Source organism: Panthera tigris, chromosome X, assembly GCF_018350195.1.
Source record: "Panthera tigris isolate Pti1 chromosome X, P.tigris_Pti1_mat1.1, whole genome shotgun sequence".
Classification (NCBI taxonomy): Eukaryota; Metazoa; Chordata; class Mammalia; order Carnivora; family Felidae; genus Panthera; species Panthera tigris.
The window spans coordinates 21,803,341-21,828,024 of NC_056677.1; the positions used below are offsets into that span (position 1 = coordinate 21,803,341).

General features: G+C 43.3%; 1 protein-coding gene, 2 long non-coding RNA genes and 1 other non-coding gene across 10 annotated transcripts in view; 3 read left to right on the plus strand and 1 right to left on the minus strand.

Moving 5' to 3' along the window:
- LOC102960535 (melanoma-associated antigen B18-like) overlaps positions 1-6,053 on the plus strand; it is a 144,386-nt gene extending 138,333 nt beyond the window's left edge. For 2 of the 6 annotated variants that reach the window (XM_042974173.1, XM_042974175.1), the window contains exons 3-4: positions 1,023-2,150; positions 2,261-2,842. In XM_042974173.1, the coding sequence (XP_042830107.1) occupies positions 1,068-2,129 (1,062 nt within the window). In that variant the 5' untranslated portion in view covers positions 1,023-1,067 and the 3' untranslated portion in view covers positions 2,130-2,150; positions 2,261-2,842. Of the gene's footprint in view, positions 1-31; positions 93-513; positions 615-1,022; positions 2,151-2,260; positions 2,843-4,690; positions 4,748-4,767; positions 4,868-5,926 lie in introns of those variants that run through there. The other 4 variants (XR_006213399.1, XR_006213400.1, XM_042974176.1 and 1 more) reach the window with 4 other exon arrangements.
- Positions 6,054-8,749: 2,696 nt separating this feature from the next.
- On the plus strand, positions 8,750-11,408 carry LOC122235381. Its single transcript, XR_006213442.1, has 3 exons — positions 8,750-8,959; positions 9,079-9,173; positions 10,201-11,408. It is a non-coding gene; the product is annotated as an uncharacterized LOC122235381 (long non-coding RNA).
- On the minus strand, positions 8,853-8,981 carry LOC122235607. Its single transcript, XR_006213648.1, has one exon. It is a non-coding gene; the product is annotated as a U8 small nucleolar RNA (small nucleolar RNA).
- A 951-nt stretch (positions 11,409-12,359) lies between the features above and the next one.
- Positions 12,360-20,721, plus strand: LOC122235401. Of its 2 annotated transcripts, none has more exons than XR_006213464.1 (4): positions 12,360-12,401; positions 13,085-13,200; positions 16,720-16,851; positions 19,998-20,721. It is a non-coding gene; the product is annotated as an uncharacterized LOC122235401 (long non-coding RNA). The 2 variants fall into 2 exon arrangements; XR_006213465.1 differs by lacking the exon at positions 19,998-20,721 and adding an exon at positions 19,171-19,209.
- Positions 20,722-24,684: the final 3,963 nt, after the last annotated feature.

Consider the following 24,684-nt stretch of genomic DNA (forward strand, 5'->3'; position numbering starts at 1 on the left):
AGTTCTTCTTATTTACAGATTTCTGCCTTATAGATTTCTGCTGGCCTCCAGTTAGCAGAAGAGAGGTATCCCAGCACCAACAAGGAATCAGGGTATGACAGTGAGGAATGAGGGGAGAACCTACCAGAAAAGAAGGGGCAACAAAGAGGTTCCCCTCACACAACCTCCTCCACACCCCCCTTCAACCCACCCTCTACCTCCTCCCCAACACCCCCCCACCTCCTGCTGTCATTCTAGGAAGGTCCCTATGACAACTGCTAGGCTCTGCTCCTGCCTTACTTGTTACTGGGGGTTTCTGATGGAAATGAAAGGCTTGGTCTGAGGTGGGCTTACTAAATTCACCAGAGGGAGAAGTCCCGGCCCCTCCCTGTCAGAAGTCAGGAAAGACCCATGTCTGAGTTCAGCATAATTCCCTTGACACCAGAACTCAGGGAAGGCCCCCAACCCAGAAACCTACCCGGGCTTTTATGCTAGGGAGCCCCATGTGGGCGTGGCCGGAAGTGCTCACCCTGACTTCCGCTACACCCCGCTGCTATGGAACTTGAGGCCTAGTCTGAGCGGTGTGGTCTCACGGGTGGCCGAGGGAGGAGGCCCACGACCTGGCAGGTGTTGAGGTGAGTAACTTGTTGGAACTGAAGGGTTGCACTCCTTTCAGACCTTAGGTGCCCCAAAGAGGGCCCCGTTCTCCTCTGGTATGCCCCACCCCCACTGCCACCAACTCGTGGCACAAGCTGTTAAGACTAATGCCCTCTTACTTTCACGTTGGGAACGGTTGGGATGGGAGGACTATTCTTGAAGGGGCCACAGAGAAACAAAGGACCGGTCAGGAGCCAAGTTTAGTATTCTGAATTAGAACTGAGGTTACAAGACCCCGAGGAAGAGTGGAGATCCAGAGTCCTGCCCGCCCGTGTTTTGTGGGTTCCTAAAACAGTACCCACAAAACAGTAAGCGGAGGCAGCTTACCTCGGAGAGCAGGTAGAATATCCCTACCAATGCACTCCATCTCTTCCTCCATATTCTAGGGTGACCTCTTCATTAGCCTGCTTGCACTCCCGCCTGCTATCACCATGCCTAGAGGTCAGAAGAGTAAGCTCCGTGCCCGTGAGAGACGCCGCCAGTCCCGTGGTGAGACCCAGGGGCTGGAGGGCCCTGAGACTACTGCAGAAGCACCGGCAGGCGCAGCAGCCGTAGCAGCAGGAGAGTCCCCCTCCCCTGCCTGCCCTCTCTCTGGGGATAGAGCTCAGACTTTGTCTGCCGCTGCGACATCCAGCAGTCCTCAGGCAGCCAAGGGGCGCTCCCCTCCCGCCAGTGCTGGTGCAGCTGTTTCATGCGCCAATTCAGATGAAAGTGCCAAAAGCCAAGATGAGGGAAGCCAACAATCCTCTAAGGGCACTGAGTTCTCACGCAGAGATCCATTAAACAAGAAGGTGGTGTTGTTGGTACAGTTCCTGCTGCAGAAGTATCAAAAGAAAGAGCCAGTTACGAGGGCAGACATGCTAAAGTATGTCATCAAAAAGTACAAGTATCATTTCAGTGAGATCCTCAAGAGAGCCTCTGAGCACATGGAGCTGGCCTTTGGTATTGATGTGAAGGAAGTGGATCCCATCCGGCACTGCTATGCCCTCCTCAGCAAACTAGACCTCAGCGTCGATGGCACGATGCGTGAAGAAGAGAACACGCCCAAGACCGGCATCCTGATGATCGTGCTGGGGGTAATCTTCATGAAAGGCAACTGCGCCCGGGAGGAGGAGGTCTGGGAAGTCCTGAATCTGATGGGCGTATATTCGGATAAGAAGCACTTCATCTATGGGGAGCCAAAGAAGATCATCACTGAAGATTTGGTGCAGCTCAAGTACCTGGAGTACCGGCAGGTGCCCAACAGCGACCCTCCGCGCTATGAGTTCCTGTGGGGCCCCAGAGCCCACGCCGAGACCAGCAAGATGAGAGTCCTGGAGTTTCTAGCCAAAGTTCACGATACCGTCCCCAGTGCTTTCCCAGCCTGGTATGAAGAGGCTTTGAGAGATGAGGAAGAGCGAGCCCGAGCCCGAGCCGCAGCCAGGGCTCATACCGCTGCCATGGCCAGTGCACGTGCCAGGGCCATGGCCTCCAGCTCATCCCACACAAAGTGAAGTCTCAGGCTGGTCCAAAAGGTATGTCACCATTGTAACAGTGGAGGGGCAGGGTGGGGCCGGAGAAGTGTGTATCATCTGTGTTCCTGTTGTGTATTGGTAACTTGGAATTTCACCTTCTTTTTTTTCAGGTTGTATTTCATATGTTGAAGTTTGAAGCAGTTCGTTTTCTTTGTGGAAAAAAATAGTCAACGTTCTAAATAGTGGATGGCAGTGGCCAGGGTAGGTCTGGAAAGAACACAGTGAATATCATCTTGGTGTTCTTGTTCTATATGGTAAACTTAAGAGTCCTTTATTTTTTTTTCTTTCTTTTTTTTTCCTCTTTCTTTCACTCTTTTTTTTCTTTTTATTTCAAGTGTTATTTCTTTAATAGAAAGTTTACATTATTTTCAAATCTAAAGTAATGATTTTGGTTGCATATTTGTTGCGGTTTAATAGGCTTCAGGGAAGGAGTTTTATTATCTAGTAAAACACATTGGGAAACCTTTCACGCTTACCAAAAAAGAACGGTAAAAGATGGTATTGTCACAGGCATTTCCTTGGAAATGCAAAACACTTTAGCAGTAAAATTACTAGGATCAAAAAATGGAGAGGATAGGAGTGAAAGCCATTTGTTCTTGGTTTTCCGCATACATTTTAGTCTCTTGTTCTGTAAGAATACAAGATGGCATGCTTGGATTTGCTTATTAAAGAATGTAGGAGAAATAAAACGTTGAAACACTAGAATTCATGCTTGCTGGCTCATTTATTTTCCAAATACTAATTAAGCGTCTGGTCTTTGAAAGTCACAGTGCTAGAAATGGGGAAGCTGGGATATAAATATAACACTCCTGTCCTTAGAATGTGACAGTCCAGGAACAGTAATCGCATATGGAGGATGGTGAAAGACCCTCTAAGGCCTAAAGGACCACTAAGAAGGAGGAAAGAGGTTAAGAGACAGGGAGGGGTTGGGAGAGGTGGGATGGGGAGGGTGTCTAGCTAAGAGCAGTAAGACACACATCCCCTGAGGAAAGGCAGTTTGGGGCTTTAGGAAACTACAAGTTCCTTGGTGGGCCAGGCTGTTAATTTAAGCTGCCTGGTGGGCCACGGGAGGCTGTGGGGCTGGTGAGCGGGGGGCCAGCCAGCCAGATGGTTTCTCGGTGTTGAAGGACAAAACCCAGGAATGCAAAGCTGCTGTTGAGTTACTTTGGTATCATCAGTATCCCGGAGGAAAACCTCCTTCATGGGCAGAAATGGAAGGTAGCCGGTGTTCTTCCTCATGGGCAGTTGGACACACAGCACAATCTCATTGTCTTAGGCACAGCATCTCCAGGGAATATCTAATAAGGGTGGTATTACTCCGAGGTGGGATGTTGAGAACTTACTATGTTGTCTGTCTCTGCTCTGAACTGGGTGGGGAACCAGGTCCAAACGCATTTAAATGGCCTTTTAATTGGATTATCAGGAGTGTGATTTTGCCAATTCTATGGGAGGATTAGATTTTTGGTGGTGGTGTAATGAATGAAAATAGGGGTCGTTTGGATGGAAAGGCCCCTGGGTTCGAAGGTGTTGGTCCTTGACACATTCTAGGACATCTAAGTCGCATCTGGCTGGGGGAGACTTCCACACCCAAGTTAAGTAACACATCCTGAACCTGGGAAAAATTTTCTTTAGTTGTACTTGCTAAGCAGCATTATGGATGAATTTGATGTTATTTGTCTGAGAAAGCTGCATATTCTTTGATAACTCCTGAATTTAAAAACCTCATAAAAATAAAAATAAATTAAAAATAAAAAGAAATAAAATAGGGGTGCCTGGGTGGCTCATTTGGTCAAGCGCCCGACCTCAGCTCAGGTCTTGATCTCACAGTTTTGTGAGTTCGAGCCCCACATTGCGCTCTGTGATGACAGTGCAGAGCCTGCTTGGGATCCTCTGTCTCCCTCGCTTTCTGCCCTTCCCCTGCTTCCTCTTTCTCTCTCTCTCTCAAAAATAAATAAACATTGAAATAAATCTCCCCAGGGGGACGGTGGTATTGTCTGCAGTTCAAAAAAATTAAATCCCGTGATAATTACCATTCATTGAAGACCTCCTGTTTTCCAATTACTCTGCCAAGTGCTTCCTAAGCATTACATTTAGTCCAACAGTCCTACGAGATAGAGCTTATCAGGCATACTTTGCAGTTAAAGAACTTGTCATTTTCTCCAGTTCACATGGGTGATACTGGCAGAGCCGGGACTAGATCCCTGGTCAATTTTATTTGGAGCCCATACTTTTGGATTCCTCCAGCCTGAGGCAACCTTCCGTCCCTTCTTGTTCTATTCTTCTCACTACTCCAAGATGTATCACAGGTAATGAAAAACCAGGACACTGGCCTAAGTGCTAAAAGCAGTCCTCGTGAAGGATGGTGAATATGAGAATAAAGCACGGTTGGGGTGTTGTTTGTGGGCCTCGTTTACTGAGTCGCCTCTTGTCCCAGCCCTTTCCAGCCTTACAACATCTGTCCCCTGACTATTCCCCAGTGTGTCCTGCTGTCCTAATTGGAACCTCCTTTGCTGACCAGCTCTTCACTGTGTCTGCTCTAGGGTGCACCCAGCTTCCTGTGATACAGACAGTCCCGAATCACCTGCCCTCCACCTTAGAGCCTTCCACCTCTCTGCAGGTGTACCTGGGAGGTCCTGTCCCTCAGTGGAGCCATAGACCGTGAAGTTTATATACCTGATTACTACAGCACCGCCACCCATCCCTACAACAGTATCAAAGTATGTTCCAAATGAGCTGGTCGCTACAGTCCTATTTTGTAAGAAAATACAAAGAAAATACGGGTTCTTGGGATTTAAATGAAGTTAGATGGGGTGGGGGGGAGGTCGGTATAAAGGACACAGATATTGTCAGTAGGATTTTGCAGGAGTGTGTTATTTTGCTGGCCACTGAACACATAAACCAATGACTGAGCTTACTTAGATGGTCAGTTACCAAAGCTTCCCCTTGTAATTTTTTAAGCATGGAAATCACTCTGCAGCAAACATCTACTGACGCTGAATTCCTCAGAACCTAGAGTTCTTCTAGCAGGAGAAAAAATGGTTTCTTGACAGACACACTAACTTTCAACAGCAAAGGCTAAAATAATTGGCCCTCTTTCTGCTGCCTCTTATCTCAGTACTTGCCCCAGAGGCAAATGCTGGGTTGTCTTTGTGCCTCACGGCATCCGTAAAAGTGTCCTGCATGTTCAGTCATGCTGAGGGTTGCCCAGACTCACAAGTGAAAGTTTTGACCATGCTGCAATAGAAAGAGAACGTTCTCATCCTACGGAGATTCTAGAATTCATTTATTTATTTATTTTATTTATTTTTTTTTTTCTAGAATTCATTTAAAAGGTGAGTTCAGAAAGGTGCTATTGAGTGCAAAAGGTGAGCCTTCCTTACTGCGATTTTACGGGATCCTTTTGAAAATTAAATGTGATCCAGTGTTTCAAAGAACGTGCCACATAGCAGGATTGGAAAAATTTGCAGAATTGCGAGGCAAACTGGCCTCCTTAGAAACTCCAAGAGGAGGGTTGTTTTCACAACAAACTTTGATAATTGCTCTTTATCTCTTTGTTGAGCACCTACTAAGTTACAGTTTATGGGAAAGGCTGCAAGCGCTCCTGGACACCATGTCTCACTCTTCTTCCTGGGCTGACAGGGAGACTGCATCCTCACTTAGGGAGAGTCATGTGACTACTGCTGCCACTGAAATAGGACCAGAAACAGTATTTGTCACCTCCAGGCCAAGGTATTTGAGAGCCAGTGTGTCTCATCCATGCTTTCTGTTTCATTCAGCAGCCAACCTTGAGACCCTTGTTGAGAAGTGGAATCATGGGAGCAGCCTGGACACCTGCCAACTCACGTCAGAGTTTATGTGTATGAGAAACAAACTTTTGTTGTTGCTATGATTTTTAATTTTATTTATTAATTTAAAAAAAATTAATGTTTGTTTTTGAGAGAGAGAGACAGCATGAGCAGGAGAAGAGAGGGGCAGAGAGAGGGGGAGACACAGAATCCGAAGCAGACTCCAGGCTCAGAGCTGTCAGCACAGAGCCTGCCCCAGGGCTCAAACTCATGAACCGCGAGATCATGACCTGAGCCGAAGTCGGATGCTCAATCGACTGAGCTGCCCAGGCGCCCCTAATTTTTTTTATTTATTTATTTATGTTTATTTATTTTTGAGAGAGAGTGCGCGCACAAGCCGGGGAGAGTCAGCGAGTGGGGGTACAGAATATCTGAAGCCGGCTCTGTGCCGACAGCAGAGAGCACAATGCGGGGCTGGAACTCACGAACTGAAACGTGAGATCATGACCTGAGCCAAAGTCGCTTCTGACTGAGCCGTTCCCAAACTTTTGTTGTTTTAAGCCCTGGCAGGTTTGCTGTTTTATCACCTATCAGTCACTTTATCTGATTAATGCACAGCTACTATCTTCGTGGTTCGGTATATTTAAATATTTTAATAACAAAGACAATAGTACATATGTTTTTGTAAAAAATTTTGACGATACAGATAAATTACAATATCCTCTTTCCTCAAAATTCAGTCCCCTCTTCAGAGGCATTCACAGTTAACAATCTGATGCGTGTCAGGTTAAAGCTCATCTGAGACTTTTTCATATGTAGATGTGCTATAAAAATACATTGAATTTTTAAGATTTGCAATTAACAGTGTACATGTCGTTTTGCCTCTTGACTTTGACTTAATAAAATGAATGCAAGATATTTCCATGACAGCAGATACAGATCCATCACCCTCTTTTCATGACTCTCTCGAATTCTTTTTTCTTTTGAAGTAGGTTTATTGGGGGGCGCCTGGGTGGCCCAGTTGGTTAAGCGTCCGACTTTGGCTCAGGTCATGATCTCACGGTTCATAGGTTCGAGCCCCACATCAGGCTCTGTGCTGACAGCTCAGAGTCTGGATCCTGCTTTGAATTCTGTGTCTTCCTCTCTCTCTGCCCCTCCCCAGCTTGTGCTCTGTCTGTCTCTCTCTCATAAATAAACATTAAAAAACTAATGAGATAGGCTTATTAGGATATACTATACAAAAACCAGCTCATACTTAAAATGTACAGTTTGATGAGGTTGGACATATGTATACAACTGTGAAATCATCATCATGATCAAGGTAATAGACATGTCACCTCCAAAAGGTTCCTTGTGTCCCTTTGGTTGTTTTTCTAAAAGCGCTTCACATGAAATGTCTCAAAATTTTAAGTGCATAATACAGTACACCAGATCTTTAGGACTAATTCAGCCTGCGTATCTGAAACTTTGTATCAACAGAACAACTCCCCCTTAACCCTTTCTCTTGGTCCCTGGTAACCACAGTTCTATTTTCTGATTCTACAAGTATGATGATTTTAGGTACCTCGTGTAAGTGGAACCATGCAGTATTTGTCCTTCTGTGGCTGGCTTATTTCACTTAGCATAATGTCCTTCAGGTTTACCTATGTTGTTGCAAATGGCAGGATTTCCCGTTTATTTATTTTTTTTTTTACTTGTTAAAATGTTTGTTTATGTATTCTGATCAAGAGAGAGAACGAGCGAGAGCTGGAGAGAGCACATGAGTGAACAGGGGAGGGGCAGAAAGAGAGGGACGGAGAGAATCCCAAGCAGGCTCTGTGCTGTTGGCTCAGGGCCCTACTTGGGGCTCCATCTTACAAACCAAACCGTGAGATCATGATCTGAGCTGAAATAAAGAGTCAGATGCTTAACCAGCTGAGCCACCCAGGTGCCCCAGGATTTGCCCTTTAAAGCAGAATAAGACACTACTGTGTTGATGCAAAATGAACAAACCTTTTTTTTCTTTTTTAAGTTTTAAAGGAACAGACTTTTTTATTCGAGCCCCAGTTTGGACAGCTGCCCCAGATACACAATCTTCACGAAGAAGAGATCATTCCAGGGAAGGAACATTTGGTGCAGGGTTATATGTTTTGTTTTGTTTTGTTTTGTTTTGTTTTGTTTTGTGTTGTTTTGTTTTACATACTTACACATCATCATGACAAAGGACATTATAGAAAGAGACTTTACCTATGTTTTCAGTACGTGCAAGGCTGTGTGAATTTAATCTTGTGGGAACCAGGGAGGTTTTTTTTTTTTTTCTTATCTTTATGTTTGGAATGTTCTTTTCATTGTTTTAGTGAAGCAGATGTATAGTGTTCTGGCCAGAAATAGAGCTCATGCTTCAAGATTTTGCCAAGTCATTTTGACCTTGGTAAATGTTAATGTTCCTTTATTTCATCAACTCTGTGATGCATGTATATATATTTATTAAAATATATATATTTATCATATTTTCTTTATCCATTTCTCTTCAATGGACATTTAGGTTATTTCCATAACTTGGCTATTGTGGATAGTGCTACAAGGAGCATAAGAATGCAGATAGGTCTTTGAGATCCTGATTTCCATTCTTTTGAGTCTCTATACCCAGGAATGAGATTGTTGGATCATATGATAGTTCTAGTTTTAATTTTTTGAGGAAGTTTCATGCTGTTTTCTATAGCGGCTTGCCATTTTACATTCCTGTCAACAGTGCGCAAGGGTCCAATTTCGCCACATTCTTGCCAACACTTACTTTTTTTTTTTTTTTTTAAATAACCATCGTAACTGGTATGAGGTGATATTTCATTGTGGTTTTGATTTGAATTGCCCTCATAATTAGTGATGTTGAGAATCTTTTCTTAGACTTTTTGGCCTCTTAAAGGAGAGATCGTCAGGAAGAAGATAGGAGCAATCAGGGCATTGCAAGTCTTGATTATACAAAGACATTAATCATGGGAACTCAAATCCTCATGTTCCAAGCCCTCCCACAAAAAGAGAGAACAGGTAAGGATCATCCTACTTATGTTTGTGCAATAATTAATTTGACCATTCTCCTCCTAATGGCCATATAAATTGTTTCCTCACGGACATATAATTGTTTCATTCGTTGCTATGATTTACAGGACTGAAATCAACATCTTTGAACGTGAAATCTGGGGCAAGTGTGCATGCTTTCTCATAGGAAAGATGTAGCAAAGTACAAGCTTGATTAAAGCAGGTGAGTGTAAAGATTGGGACTTTTTATAAGTAATGTTGAACTTCTGTTCCAAAAATGCCATACCACTTCCTAGTCTGGCCAGTTAATGTGTGTGAATGCCTTACGCCCTCAGAGGCATTTTACTTCATCGGACTTTGCAATTGTGGTCAAACTTTGGGATAAAAGATAGTGTCTCATGATTGTTCTACTTCCTTTTTTCCAAACAGGTTGAATATAAAATTTAATTAATACAGACTGGGATTTCTGCATTAATGTCTTGAGTGCCTAGATTTTTCTAGGCATACTTTATATTTTGAAATACCAGTAAAACATTCCTCCTTCACTTTGAAAAGCAAGAACTTGACAGAATGATCAGCTGCTGAGCAGTGGAGCCAGGCAGGACACTCTTAGCTAGTGAAGGTCAGAGGTCCTAGCAATTGCCTGAGTCCATGAGACAGAGACCACGGGTAAAATCTCATTTGGAGAGCCCAGGGCAGGCTGGAGGTCAGCATTTTGGATCTGGAGTGGAGCTGAAAGTGCACAAAGAACCGTAAGGAGTGGAGGTGGGAAATCTGGCTAGAGGGTCCAAGAACTTCCGTTAACAGGTTTGGCCGGTCTCTGAAATGCCACCACCAGCTGAAGTTGTGAGGTGGTCTCGATGGGCAGGTCTACTTCATGAAAGGACTAAAGGCATGCCACACACCCCACCCTGCCTCTGAAGTCTCCTGGCCCAAAGTCAGGCAGAATATAGATGGCTTTTTCACATCACCCAGTGATGCTGCACATGCTGGATACCGGGAGGACTCCATCTCTTGGCTACTGTGGTGGTCCGCTGCATCCTAGCCGGTGCTGCAGGAGACGGGCGTCTCTCCCGGTCTGCAGTGCCCTGTCCACTGAGTTTGGGGCAGTATGAGTGGGCAGGTTTGGTAAGTGCTGACAGTTGAAACAGGCCAGGAGTACCAGTGGGCGGAGGAAGGCGCCTCCCACTGCAAGGAGATGGAGATTGAGGGGAGGTGTTCTTAGGCCGTTTGCCTCCATGATCCCACAGATAAAGGGCTGAGTGTGGACACGTCTGGAAAAGATGCTCCAGGAGGTATCTCCAAGTCCGTGTCCTCCGAGTGTCCTCCGTGGTTCCTGAGGTCCTGGCACACCAGAGGCCAGACGCCCCATGGCTGTATTCGGCAGCCTCTATCGCCACCAGGTATCTCTTAGGGTAAGAGGTTGACTCAGAATGCAGACACGAGTAGGGCAGATGGAGGATCTGTCACATTGGCACGGTTTATTAAATTGACCATGGGTGACAGGGATACGTGGAATCCGGAGCTCTGTCTTTATGGTTGTAATAACCTAGAGTTGATGTACTTGAAAAAAATATTCGGTGCTAGCCGTCCCCGGGTTATCACATGATCTGTAGCACAGTGCAAATCACTACCCACTGGTGTAGCATGGGGAGGATTTGTGTTTCTAAGTTGCATGTCTAGCCTAAGTGGCAACTGAGGGAGAGTAATGTACAGTGAAGGGGACAAGAAATTAGGTTTACTTGCCTGTATTAGAAATTTAATAGATGTCGTATATTCTCCTGTTAACAGTTTTTCCCCTTTTGTGACTGCTGCTTCGTCTTTTTCCACCAATTGTAACACACGTTATTCCTTGCCTCTCCTTCCACATTTGCATAAGTAAGTCTCATATCCACAGTCTTTATAGAGCTCTGCATTTTATTTTCAGTCACTGCATCTGTCAGAAGCATATTATTACCAGTTGGCCCAACCAACTGCAATCGACCCCAGAAATTGTGTCCTTTAAGGACAGAAAACTGGACACTGGTGGTCACGAATAATTGTAGAAGTTACAGCCTCCCTATTTAAAAGCTTTTCTTTTGAAATAATGTAAGGCTTACATAAAAATTGTGCAGGGAGTTCCTGTGGCTCTTACAGCAAAGTTCAGTCGAACAAAACTGTTTACATTGTGATAGTTCATTTACCAGAATTCATAAATTTACATTGATAGAGTAGTATTTAACTGCAGTCAAATCCGGATTTCACCAGACTCAAACAGGCAGTCGCTCCTTTTTGTTAGGTTTTGTTTTCTTTGGTATGGTACATAACTAAAGACACTTTTTTCACTTGTATAAATCTGTATGAATCCTACCAGAATACAGACACAGAAATTCCTAAGAAACCCAGAGAAACTCCCTATGTTCCTTCTTTTGGGGATTTATTTTGTTTATATTTTTTTTATCATGATAAGTGTACTCTTTAATCCCCATCCTCTATTTCGTCCATCCCCCCACCCACCTCCCCTCTGGTAACCATGTGTGTTCTCTATGGTTAAGAGGCTATTTCTTGGTTTGTCTCTTTTTTTCCTTTGCTCATTTGTTTTGTTTCTAAATTCTACATGAGTGAGATCATATGGTATTTGTCTTTCTCTGACTTATTTCACTTAGCATGATACTCTAGCTCCGTCTGTGTCATTAGAGACGCAGGATTTAATTCCTTTTTATGACTGAATAATGTTCCTGTGTGTGTGTCCCACATCTTCACTTATCAGCCGATGGATGCTTGGGCTGCTTCCATAGTTTGGCTATTGTAAATAATGCTGCAGTAAACATCGGGGTGCGTGTATCCCTTTGATTTAGTATATTTATATCTTGGGGGTAAATATCCAGTAGGCTGATTATTGGACAATAGGGTAGTTCTGTTTTTTAATGTTCCTTCTTTATAATCCTTGGCAACCGCTGACCTATTCTATGTTAGTATCATTTTTTTGAAAGTGTTAGACAAATGGAATTAAAAACTACATAATGTTATGAAATGAGCTTTTTCAGTTGGCATAATGTACTGGAGAGATACCCAAGTGGAGAGGAGAAATACTATATCCCTTTTGCTTGCTGAATAGGATTCCCAGTACAACAGTTTATCCCTTTAGCCATTGAAGGAAACTGGAGTTCTCTGTAGTTGGGGCTATTACAAATACAGTTGTTATGTTCATTTGTGTATGGTGTCTTGTGTGAACATTTTATTTCTCTAGGGTAAATTTTCAGAAAGGGCTTGTTCTGTCATACAGTAAATATATGTTTAATTTTTTTCTTTAATGACCATTATATTTTTGAGAGAGAGACAGAGCACAGAATCCGAAGCAGACTCCAGGCTCTGAGCTGTCAGCACAGAGCTCTACGTGGGACTCAAACTCACGAGCCATGAGATCATGGCCTCAGCTGAAGTCAGATGATTAACCGATTGAGCCACCCAGGTGCCCCAGTCTATGTTTAACTTTATAAGAAACTAGTAAATCGATTTCCAGAGATCCTAGACCATTTTACTTTCTCACCATCAGTGAGTGACAAATCTAGGTAACTGTTCCATATCCTCATCAGCACTTGAGATTTTCAGTAATTTCTATTTTACCTATTCAAGTAGGTATGTAGTAGTATGTCATCGTGGTTTAAAATTACATTCTACCAATGGATAATGATATGTGTTTTTTCATCTCCTTGTTTACAATCCATATATTCTCTTTGGTGAATGGTGTGTTTAAGCCTTAGGCCCATTTTCTTTCTTAAGTTCATTTATTCATCTTGAAAGAGAGAGCAAGCACAGGGGAGGGGAGGAGAGAGATGGAAAGAGAATCCCAAGGAGGCTCTGCTCTGTCAGTGCAGAGCCCAAAGCAGAGCTCGAACTCACAAATACACCTAATTTCTAATTAGATTGTTTCTTACTGTTAAATATAGAGCCCTTTTGGGAGGCGGGCGGAGGTGTGTGCGGGAAGATGCAAGTATTTGATCACGTAGGTGATTTGCAAATATTTTCCCCCGCTATGCGGCGGATGTGAGCTGTGTGTCTTAAAGATGTTCGGTTCCGTAGCCTGCAATAAATGCATATGACAACATCAACAGAGGAAAAAAATTTTAAAGCTCTGCCCCTCTATCTTCCCAGTGTGTCCGGGGATAACCAGTTCCGACTGCTTCATTGTGTGAAGGTGAGAGAGCGCCAGCGACCACTGGTATCAGTATCCACGGGGTTATGTACGCACATCTGAAACCTCCTTAGAGGTAAGTACGGCCCTTTATTATTATTTCCATGTGGTGTAAATCACGCTTAGTAAGGCTAGTATTTTCTCAGCAAACTCGTGAGATGGTGTATATATACAGATGCATGCATTCTCACTAACACACAGAATTGGTAGATACTTGTGTGTGCCGTCGCGGTGAGACTTTATAACCAAGAAGGTAGCTCTGTCGGTGTGGTTCCTGTTGCTCAAATGCAAAGCCAGTGTGCATTACCAAGTCAGACACGATGAAAATAATACAAGGAACGCTTCCTGGTGACCTTGTGGGCTGTTTCTGCACACATGGAGCTAGGCTTTTGCCTGGACTTCAGAGAAGTGTATTCTGTCCAGCACTTCTATGGCCCTGTCAGCAAACTAGATGTCACTACGGGTGGCAGGTTCCATGGTGGCAGCAGTTGCCTGAGCCTGGTCTCCGGATGACTCGCCTGGCTGTGAGCTTCATGAAGGGCAGCTACTACCCCACTGAGGAGCAGATCTAGAATTCCTGAATGTAATGGGGGCGTAGGCTGGGAGGAGGCATTTCTTTGGGAGCCCAGGAAGCTCACTACCAGAGATTTGGTGCCGCAGAAGTACCTGGGGTACCGCCAGGTGCCGGCTAGAGATCCACCATGCCCCGAGCTCCTGTGGGGCCCGAGAGCCCATTTGGAGACCGGAAAGAGTCAAGTCCTGGAGGTTTGAGGAAGGCCACTTACGATGTCCACTGTTCCTTCCCATATCAATATCATGAGGCTTTCCAAAGTGGTTTCTTTAGTTTTGTAGTTTGTGGTTGAACACCGCAGTCTCGGGGTTCCCTTCCCCACACACACCCCTTCCCTTCTCTAGCAACACACCACACCACACTACCCTTTCCCTTCTGTGTCCACACACCCACAGGGCTCTGCTCTCCTTTCCCATCTTCTCCCTGCCCCTTCCTTCCGTGCACGTGCTGCAATATCCCCTCCTGTCTCTCTCCTTTCCCTCGTGTCCACACACTGACTGCACTTTCCCCTCTTTCCCACCCTCCACACACGAGCTACGGTATCCGTTCCCATCCTCCTTATCCCGTCACCACCTACACTACACATTTCCTTCTCTTCCCTTATCACACACACTGCACTCTCCCTTTTCATCTCTTCCCTTCCCTGCCTTGCCACATACACACTACCCCTGTCATTCCTTTCCTTCTCTTCCTGCACACACACAATGCACTGCCCTTTCCCTTCTCCACACAGAGATACTACATTGTACTATAGTTTCGTGTTTTCCCTCCCCTTCCCTCCCCACCAACACTACAGTGTCCCTCTCAGCACACAAACAATAGACTACCTCTCTTCTTCTCTCTTGCCATTCTCTTTGTGGTCTTTTGTTATGCAGAAGACGTTCAGTCAACTCTTAGTTCTGCCTAGGAAGGAACTGTTCTATAAATAGGTGTAGATTAGGTGTCTCCAAGGAGAAGGTGAGTTCAGAGTCTTTCTGTGTTGCCATCTTGGGCCAGAACTCTCATTGCTGGGTGTCGGGTTTAAGAGTAGGAGATCGGTAATTTCAAAAGAAACTTGGGAACTCTTCCCCCTTATTTTAGGATCTCAAACAGGATATTGCCTGCATTGAGTAGGTGTTTCTCTGGAAATTTGTTCCGCTTGAAAGGTCGCTGACTCATGGCTTCCTAATACTTTCAGTCCCTCGCTCTGTAAAATTAAAAGATGCATATGTGAATTGGCTTAGCTTATCTAAGAAAGTAGGAGAAATTAAAACTTGAATTAGTTAACATGTTCATTGGCTCATTTATTCTCTAAACAGTCACTGAACATGTGCTCTTTGGAAGACATGTAGGTATTCTTGGGTCGCTATGGATTTTGTGTCTAAGAGCAGTTGGAAGCTGTGTCAGGGTAGTATAAAAAGGATGGAAGAGATTCAATTCCAGGTGAGAGCAGCTAAGTGTCCTTCTGGACATTTGGGAAACCAGTTTTTCAGTGGAAGGGATGTTTCAACCTTAGCTATGTGGTAGGTGAGGTCAGGCTGTGGGAGACCCTCAGATTGTGTGGCTCAGCGTGGAGAGATTTAAAGAATAAAATGTAGAATGGCTCTTCATACTCTGTTTTTAAAATGTTTTTAAATGTTTGTTTATTTTGAGAGAAAGAGATAGGGACAGAGAGAATTGTAAGCAGGCTCCACTCTCAGGGCCGAGCCCAATGTAGGGCTCCATCCCACGACCATGAGATCATGACCTGAACCAAAATCAAAAGTCAGATGCTTAACTGACTGAGCTACTCAGGGACCCGCCCCCCCACCAGTTACTCTTGAATTCCGGATAAACTAGAAAGAAAGTTTCCATTGAGGGAAGAAGCAAGGTAGGTGCTATAAGTACTTGTCTCATGCATTTGATCACGGTGAGTGAAGTAATTGTTTTATATTCTCAACTGCAAATACATGCTATCTTTCATAAAAAAAGGAAAGATAAGGGGCGCCTGGCTGGTTCAGGTGGTAGAGTATGTGACTCTGGACCTCACGGTTGTGAGTTAGAGCCCCATGTTGGGCATAGAGATTACTTAGCTCCAAGGGTGGATGCAAGAACCCACAAGATGGAGGTGACAGCCAGGGAAATTATCCGTAGGCTTTGAAATCTAATAAGGAACTGACAATATTTACTCAATGGTATTTCAGAAGTGCTACTGTCCACTGCCTCTTGTACCTCCCATTTGCTTATTTCTGAACAAGAGTGTCTCCGATCCTGCCATTGCACATTGATGTGTCAGGACAGATGACCTGTCTCCTTGCTTCCTAGGTCCACAAATAGGGTTTTACTCTGCTTAATAAACTTCCTCCCAAGAGCCTCTTCATCTACAGCTACACTTAGAGATTTAGATGATGAGACTTGGATTTCGAGCTGATGTAACGGGATAAGACATTTGGGGATCTTGGGCAAGTTTCGCATAAAGTAGGGACATGAGATGTTGGGCCCCACAGGGTGGACTGTGGCAGACACAATCCCCTTATAACGAAGGCGATCAGATGTCATCCCCATGATTACATCACATTCCAAGTGTTGGGTAAATAATTAGAAACACACTATTATGCGGACTCAAAAATTTGTCTCCACAAAGTATATATAAAATAAAAGCCAATTGGACTTAGTAGGGAGAGACCTTTCTTCATAAAGAATTAACGCAAAGGTGGAAAGGGAACTACAGTGGGGAGAATGTCAAGCAATAGTTAGGCAAAAAGAGTTTTCCTTTTGGAGAGAGGAGTGCACAAAGCTAGAGAGAACTGGATACAGGGAAGCAGGACAGAGGGTGGTGTGAATGGATGGAAGATCGGAGAATACTTTACCCTGAGGCCAGCCTGTTCACAAGAAGGGTTGTAGCTGGCTCTGGTGAGGGTGGGCACGGAGGGGAAGAGAAGCTTAACCAATGTTGGGCTAATAAGCATTTTGTTTCGATGGGATCAGTGTCGACAAGCACTTGAGCTAACTATTTATGAGGCCAACAACGGGATTTTTGAGGATCTGTGTCTGGCCTTGTCATAGGTAAACAAAGGAGCGCCCTGAGTCTTACCTCAGTGATATGGAGGATGGATCTTTGAAGCAAGCGGTTTCCTGGAACACAAAGAATGTGCGAACTGCCTCAATTTGACTGTTTTCCCGGATCAGAGGGCTCAGGTAACATTCAACATTATCATGTGGGAAAGAACAAAGTTTTATTAATGAATAAGTATTAAGCCGGACTAGGATGTACATCCCAGGCAAGCAGACAAAGCCAAAAAGAAATCTTACTCTTCTATATTGCCAAGCAGATACAACCCATTATACACACGTTCTTAAGAGAAAAGATAACTAATCCCCAAGTAAGAGGACTTGATGTCTCCATTTGTCACACATATTTCTTCCTAAATGTACTTTTCTGGGATGTAAAATTGGTAAGAAGCTTCTTTAGAAAAAGTGTAAATAGAAAACCTTTTTCTTTTAAAGGCTAAAGTAAGTGCTATTTAAAAAGAGGTGGGTCAGGGCGCCTGGGTGGCTCCTTTGCTTAAACGTCTGACTCTCGGTTTTGGCTTGGTCATGATGTCACGGTTCCTGAGTTTGAGCCCCACATCCGTCTCTCTGCTGTCAGCACAGAGGCTGCTTCGGATCTCCTGCCCCTCCCCTGCTCTCTCAAAATAAATAAACTTAAAAAAAAAATAAGGCAGGGGAAGTCTCATTCCCTTTTGACACAAAAAGAATAAAACTTTTTAGTTTTTAATTTACTTATCCTGATAATACCCCCCTTTGTTACCGAAAACTAGTAGAAGTACAGTTTTAGAAATCATCTCATTGCCATTTCTACCTTTCTCTGGGCAAATTGCAGCCATCTATATAGCCAACAAGTCGTTAGTAAATTATAAAGCGATGCAATTATAAGAATAAGGTAGGATAAATTCAGTACATTACTTGCCTTGGGGGAAAAACTTTAAATATATCATACTAATAGTTAATAGTTAAAGCATATTCTTGATTATCAACGTGTGAAACTTCTTCATCATACATTAATTTTACAAACTGTTGTGATGCTTTATTGCTTAAGCTTTCAAATAATTAACTATCTGAGTAGTATTTAGTAAATCCTTATAAAATATTACCCAATCCAAGCCTAAGGGGAGCAGGTGATTAATTAGCATACCTGCTGTTCTTTGTTATTAGCATAATAAAGTTAGGCCTTAGTCCCCTTGTGCAGGGACATCCACTAACCACTAACGAAGGGAACCACCACACGTGTAAAAGATCACGGCCTCTTTCCTTCCAGGACTTGATTTGATGTAGGGAAGGATAAAGAAAAGCAGGGGAGCAGGGAGGGGGGGTAGCTGAGAAAGGGAGGAGGGTTCTGTGAGAGAAAAAGTCCCTTTCATTCTCATTTCCTCTTCCATGGTTTCCAATTTTTCCTTCTGGCTATTCAACTCATATTTAACTTTCCTGTAAGAATGATATGAATTCCATACATACCAATAACTCATTTGGTTGAGATGAGGACCTTTTGAGAATCTCTGCAAATACATTAATTTATACAAATTAAAAGACGTGCCCTCGGGCCACTGCAAGAGGAGATATCTTACAGGTACACCATTCCTTATGTGACAGATTACATGTTAAAGACAACCATAGGCAACATTCCCAGCTTCTCTTATTTTCCATAATCAAAGCTAATGGTGATCCTGGGAGTTTAGAGCCCACATTATCATGCTTTTTTAATAATAAAATCTTGAATTCAGAGAGGTTGGTTTCTCTGACAAGTATTCCAAAAGAGCAGAGAGCTAGAAGGAAGACTTTATAAGTGAAGGTCTCTTACTTGAGTCTTGTGGGTCCAAAGAACTTCTGCGTATTCACTCAATTTAGGAACTTCCAGAAGTCATCCTCATTTCCAAATCTGTGGCGGTAGTTAATGAAAAATAAAATCTCCTGCCAACTCAGAAAGGCCTCTCCACAAAACATAGGAAAGAGAGAAAACAGTTTTATTATTTAATAAGCACTGAACCAGAATGTGATACCCATCACAATGCTAAAGAGATTGCTGAGACAGAAAGAGATCTCACCCTTTTATGCAGCCAGATATAACCCATTACATCCGTGATCTTAAGATAACAGTAACTATTCCTCAAGTAAGAGGACTTTACAGCACCATTTACTACACCTAGTTCATCCTAAATTCACCTGGTAATTTGGGGGTGGGGGAGAGTATCTTTGTTAGCTAAATGCCTTTATCCAAATGGAAGAAAAAAACTCATTTCTTTATGACAGAAGACAGGTGCTGAAGTTAAAATCTCAGGGAGACTGGGAGATAGGGGTGCTGTCTTACTTAATGTTTACGTTTCAAGGGACTGACTCCCACTTACTTAAGAATAAATTCCTGGGCTGTAAGTTGGCAAGAAGCTTATTCAGCTTTTAAGAGTTACAAAGATCTCAATGAAGCAGAAAAAGAATTTACAAGTTTTTTGTTTGATTTTTCAGAGAGAGAGAGCACATGTGAGCGAGAGGGAGAGAGAGAATATCTTAAGCAGGCTCCATGCTCACCATGGAGCCTGGCAGGTGGCTCGATCCCACGACCCTGTGATCACGACCTGAGCCAAAATCAAGAATCAGATGCTCAACTGATGGAGCCGCCCGGGCTTCTTGTACCAGAAAGAATGAAATTTTATTTTTTTTAATTGAGGTATAATTGACAAATATTTTATCAGTTTCAGGTGTACAACATGATTCGATATTGGTACTTTTTTCCTATTTTAAATTTTTATTCACCCTTATGTTTATCAAAGGGGGAATGGGACTCCTCTGAGTGGATATCATGTAAGACTCCATTTTGCTAGCAGAAATGTTCTTGCTTTGCTGGTGGCCCTGAAGAAAAACCCTGTCATGCCGGAAAGTACCTGTGGAGAGGGCCGGTGTGGAATGGGCCACATGTCACAAAATTGCAGGCCGGCCTCCAACCAAGAGCCGGCAACAACAACAAGAATGACGTAACCACAAAAACTTTTTAGCACCAATGCCAACAAAGCGAGTGAGCTTGGATTCATCTCTAGTTTGGTCTTCAGATGAGAACACGGCTCCAACGACACCTTTGATGCAGTCAGTGATACTTTACCACAGGGAGCACAGTTGATTTTTAGCTGGACGTCTTACACAGAGAAACCGTGAGATAATAGATTTGCGTTTATGCAGCTACATTGGTGATGGTTTGTTACGCAGCAAGAGTAGAAAATGAATACAAGAAGAGCCAACCATATTTACCTAGATATTAACTCTTTCTTTGGGTCTTTCTTCACCCCTTGTATCCCCAGGTTCTAAGCCGGAAGTGGTTACCTGCTGACAGGAAAAACTGGTTCGTGAAACATTTGAGTAAGTAAGTGGGAACCGTTTGCTCCGTGGACGTTGGAGGTACCTGGAAAGAAGAATGGAGAGCAAAGGTGAAGGCGGGCCTTGTTCTGGGCTGAGAGCTGCCTACCATCCTGAGTGTGTCAAGGAGATAACCAACACAGCATCCTCCTCCTCCACTTCCCCTTAACCTCAGACCCTGTAGACTTATTTCTGGGTGACTCTTTGCACATTGAAGGATAGACTGTCAGAATAAAGTCTTTCTCGCTACAATTCCAAATACCAGCTAGACGGTGGAAAGTCCCCATTTACACACGTCTGGGGCACAACCTGCCCCGACTGGTGGGAGCACACTTGCTAGAGGAGGCGGCACTCTCGGTGAACATATCCACGGCTGTCTGCCCCCCATCACCGTGGAATCACCATCGCTCGCTGCTTCCTGACTTCCCTCGGCTCAGACTAGCCCTGATGACAACAAGGAGACAGATCTCCTCCTTGTACCCTAAGTACCGTGAACCCCGGTGTGGCTCTCGGTGTGAGGTCGCCCCTGATAAAGAGAATCTGCAGGATAACTCCACATGGGCAAACGAATGGGGAGAGGCCCAAAAAGACCCCAATAGACATTTTACCAAAGGAGACATCCAGATGGTCTACAGACACCTCAAAAGATGCTCACCATCACTAATCAATAGGGAAATGCAAATCAAAACCACAGCAAGGGATCACCTCACACCTGTTAAATGGCTGAAATCACAAGTGTTGGGGAGGATGTGGGGAAAAAGTAACCATCATGTGCTGTCGGTGGGAATGCAAAAGGGTACAGCAACTGTGGATTTACCCAAAGAAGACAAAAATACTAATTCAAGACGATATATGCAGCCCCTGCTTATTGTATTATTTACAACAGTGAAGATAAGGAAGCAACCTAAGTGTTCATCATTAGAGAAATAAATAAGGAAAATACGGGGTGCACATGCATGCGCACACACACTGTAATATGCTTATTCATAAAAAGGATGAGGGACACCTGGGTGGCTCAGTCGGTTAAGCATCTGACTCTTGATTTCGGCTCAGGTCATGATCTCATGGTTCATGAGATCAAGCCCCTCGAGGAGCTCTGCACTGACAGCACGGAACCTGCTTGGGATTCTCTCTCTCCCTCTCCCCTGCTCATGCTCTCTCTCTTTCTCTGTCTCAAATAAATAAACGTTTTCTTTTTAAAAAAGGATGTCATTTGAGACAACACGGATGGACCTAGAGAGTATTATGCTAAGTGAAATAAACTCAGACTAAGACGAATACCTTATGATTCCACTCATAAGTAGAATCTTAAAAATTCAAATACCAATGATCATATAAAAAGCAGAATCACACCTATAAATAGAACAAACGGATGGTTGCCAGAGGGGAGGAGGTGGGGGATGGGTAAAGGGGAAATAAGGGATTCCAGTTGTGGAATAAATCAATCATAGGAATAAAAGGCACAGCATATGCAATCTAGTCATTGATACTGTAATAGTGATGTCATGGGCTAGATGGTTGCTATACTTGTGGTGAGCACAGCATAATCTATAAGCTTGTCAAGTCACTAAAATGTACACCTGAATTTAATGGAACATTGTGTGACGACCACACTCAAAAGAGTGTTACAAAAAAGCAAGGGGGAGAATCCCAGGCTCCCAATTTTCTCCCCCCCATAGCAGGAGTCCTCATTCGGGTGCAGAAGGAGGTGGGACACTGCTCCCATCACATCTGCACAAGCCGGACCTGTCTCTAAGTTCCTAACAACGTCTTAGTTCTCTTCAGTGTGTCTGTCATCAGTGCTGTACTCCTGGTCACTACTGTCTTGAACGCTACTGTCCAGGTTAGGCTTTCTGAAGGTCTCAAGATTGACAGGTCGGTCGGGGACTAGCACAGAGGTAGATGGAATGAACGGGGCACTGACCCAGGGAGTCGTCTTCTGAGCCAGGGCTAAGTACCGGAGTACTACTCTCTGAAAATGAAGGCCCGGAATGGCATCCAGGCCAAATAAGCAGGACACAAGAGGGCTCAAAGAGCTGCCGTTTCTTCTCGTCCTCTCCCGCTCACACCTTCCCCAGTCTTTCTGTTACTCAAGGGCCTGCTGTCCCCAAGTCTTTTCATCTCTTTGCCTCCAAATGTCCTACTTGACCCATGCTGGTGTCTTTCTAGTTGATAGAATATACAAAATCTTTGTGCTCTTCTCACTGGGATGGTTACAATATATGGAGTGGGAGCTTTTTAATCCCCCTTAGAATTGCATTTTGTGTCCAGCATGAGGGAAGTGTTCCAGTTGTGTCAGTTTTCAGTTTGCCTTTCCAGATGTTCCACTGTCGTATCTCAGTAAAAAACCTGTTCTTTCTCTCCTCTGCAATGACAGTTTTAATAATATGAAGTGTATGTATAAGTGGGTGTTGTGGGACACTATTCAGCTCTATTGGTCTATTTGTTTATAGTGGCAAATACAGCACAAAGTTTTAATTACAGTTGTTTTAATGTTTACTTATTTTTGACAGAGACAGACTGACAGACTGCAAGACTCTGGGAGGGACAGAGAGAGAGAGAGAGGGAGACACAGAATCCGAAGCAGGCTCCAGGTTCTGGACTGTCAGCACAGAGCCTGACTGGGGCTCTGTCCCACGAACCAGGAGCTCATGACCTGAGCTGAAGTTGGACACTTAACCAACTGAGCCACCAGGCGCCCCAATTACTACAGTTTTTTAAATAATTCTCAATATCTAACAGAGTAAGTCCTCATATTTTTCTATGTTTATCAAGAGCACTTGGTCATTTGAAAGTAAAGTTTAGAATCAGGTTGTCAAGTTTTGTATACAAAAATCTATATAGTTTCTTTTGGTGGGGGGGGACTGGGTATTAATATACACTGTAGAATAAATATGGGGGAGAATTAACATGTTTACTGTTGAGTACTCTATGAACATGATAATCCTCTATTTACTTAGATTTTCATTAATTTCCTATATAGCAGCTGTATATGTTTCATTTTTATCATGTATTTTATATATAAATACATCTATCAGGTGCCAGGTATTTGGTACAGTAATTTAGAAGTTATAGTTTCTTAATTTCATGGTCAAACTGCTTGTCGCTGCACAGATAAAATCTATGTTTATATATTTATCTTTTACTCAAGACCTTTTACCAATACTTTTACTGATATAACAGTTTAGCTGTTGTTTTCAGATACCCTTTACTATAACATATGTTCTTTTATCATGAATGAGTGATAAATTTGATAAAACACCACTCTCTAGCCATGTAGATGTGACTTTTCCTCATCTCATCTGTCCACAAGGTATGCAGCCCTGTGTTCTCTTCTGGAACATGTCTGACTGCCATTTCCTCTGCTCACGCGACACCTGGATGCCAGGTCAGTTAAGCCAAGGACCAGCAACAGATGGAGGTGAGAGATCAGGGGGATGGAAGTGCCCAGAAATTTTCATCTTCTTCCTCTCTAATGCAGGGGGCTTCTCCTTCAGTGACTGTATTACCTTCATAGCTCCAAGGTCCTTCAATAAATGTACTTTTCTCTTTGTAACCTCTGGATAATCCCTAATACAGATGACCAATTATACTGATTTTTTTTTTCATGTGAAATCCTTTCCTTCCTAGGAAAACCTTAGGTCTAGCACATATGTGTGTGCACACAAACACACACACACTAAAAAATTCTAGGACTATAATGGAGACACTTACTGGACGTTAAAATTTTTCAAGCAGTACTCCTAAAGCTCTACAACAGTACCTGGGGAAAATAGCCCAAATAGTGCTTAGATTTGATAGAACTAAATATATTTATCAGAAAAAAATATGTAAAGCATCCAAATGACTCAAGAGTTACAAAAACAGCAGCATATTCCACCCAGATAATTAAAAGGTAGAAAATAATGAAGAGAAATGCAGAAATGATGAAATTAGGACAGCAGAGCCAACTGATGAAAGCTGGTTCTTCGCAAATATTTCCGTAACACCTTCTGTAGGTTTTGTCAATTACAAAATAAAGCAGCAGAAACAAGGGATATTACATAAAATTCTACAAAGTATACATGTAGAAGAGATTTACAGGCTGCAAGTAACACTATCAATACTTGTACCATTATTTGAGGATAATGAACAGTGGAAAAGGAAAAGAGTCTACCTAGACAATTCTTTTAGCTAACAGAAACAAAGGAATGATAGAATTAACGTCCAGCAGCCCCTAATGGATTAATCAATGAGGGTGATGCTCCTAATTGCCAACACCACCACGAAGGGGATCACAGACATCATGTATCTCATGGTGGAAGTGCACAGGGTCCCCTCTGGAGTAGTGTTACTAATAAACAAAGTTTGATCTGATTAAGCATCTTCCTGTCTCTACAGAGTATTGTTGATGCTGAGTGCCGGGTACACTGGGTTCACTATTCTCTGTACTGTGTTGTACATGTTTTTTGAATTTCAATGATAATCTGATGTTACTTTGAAGAGCATGACATAAAATTTAAAAATCCAAGAGAAATGGAATATTTTTCAGCAAAACATAAATGACTAAATAGGTCCATAAAGAAACAGAAAACTTAGCTAAAACGCAAGGTATCCCCAAAACGTTCCTGAGCCAGCCATAGTTGAAGTCTT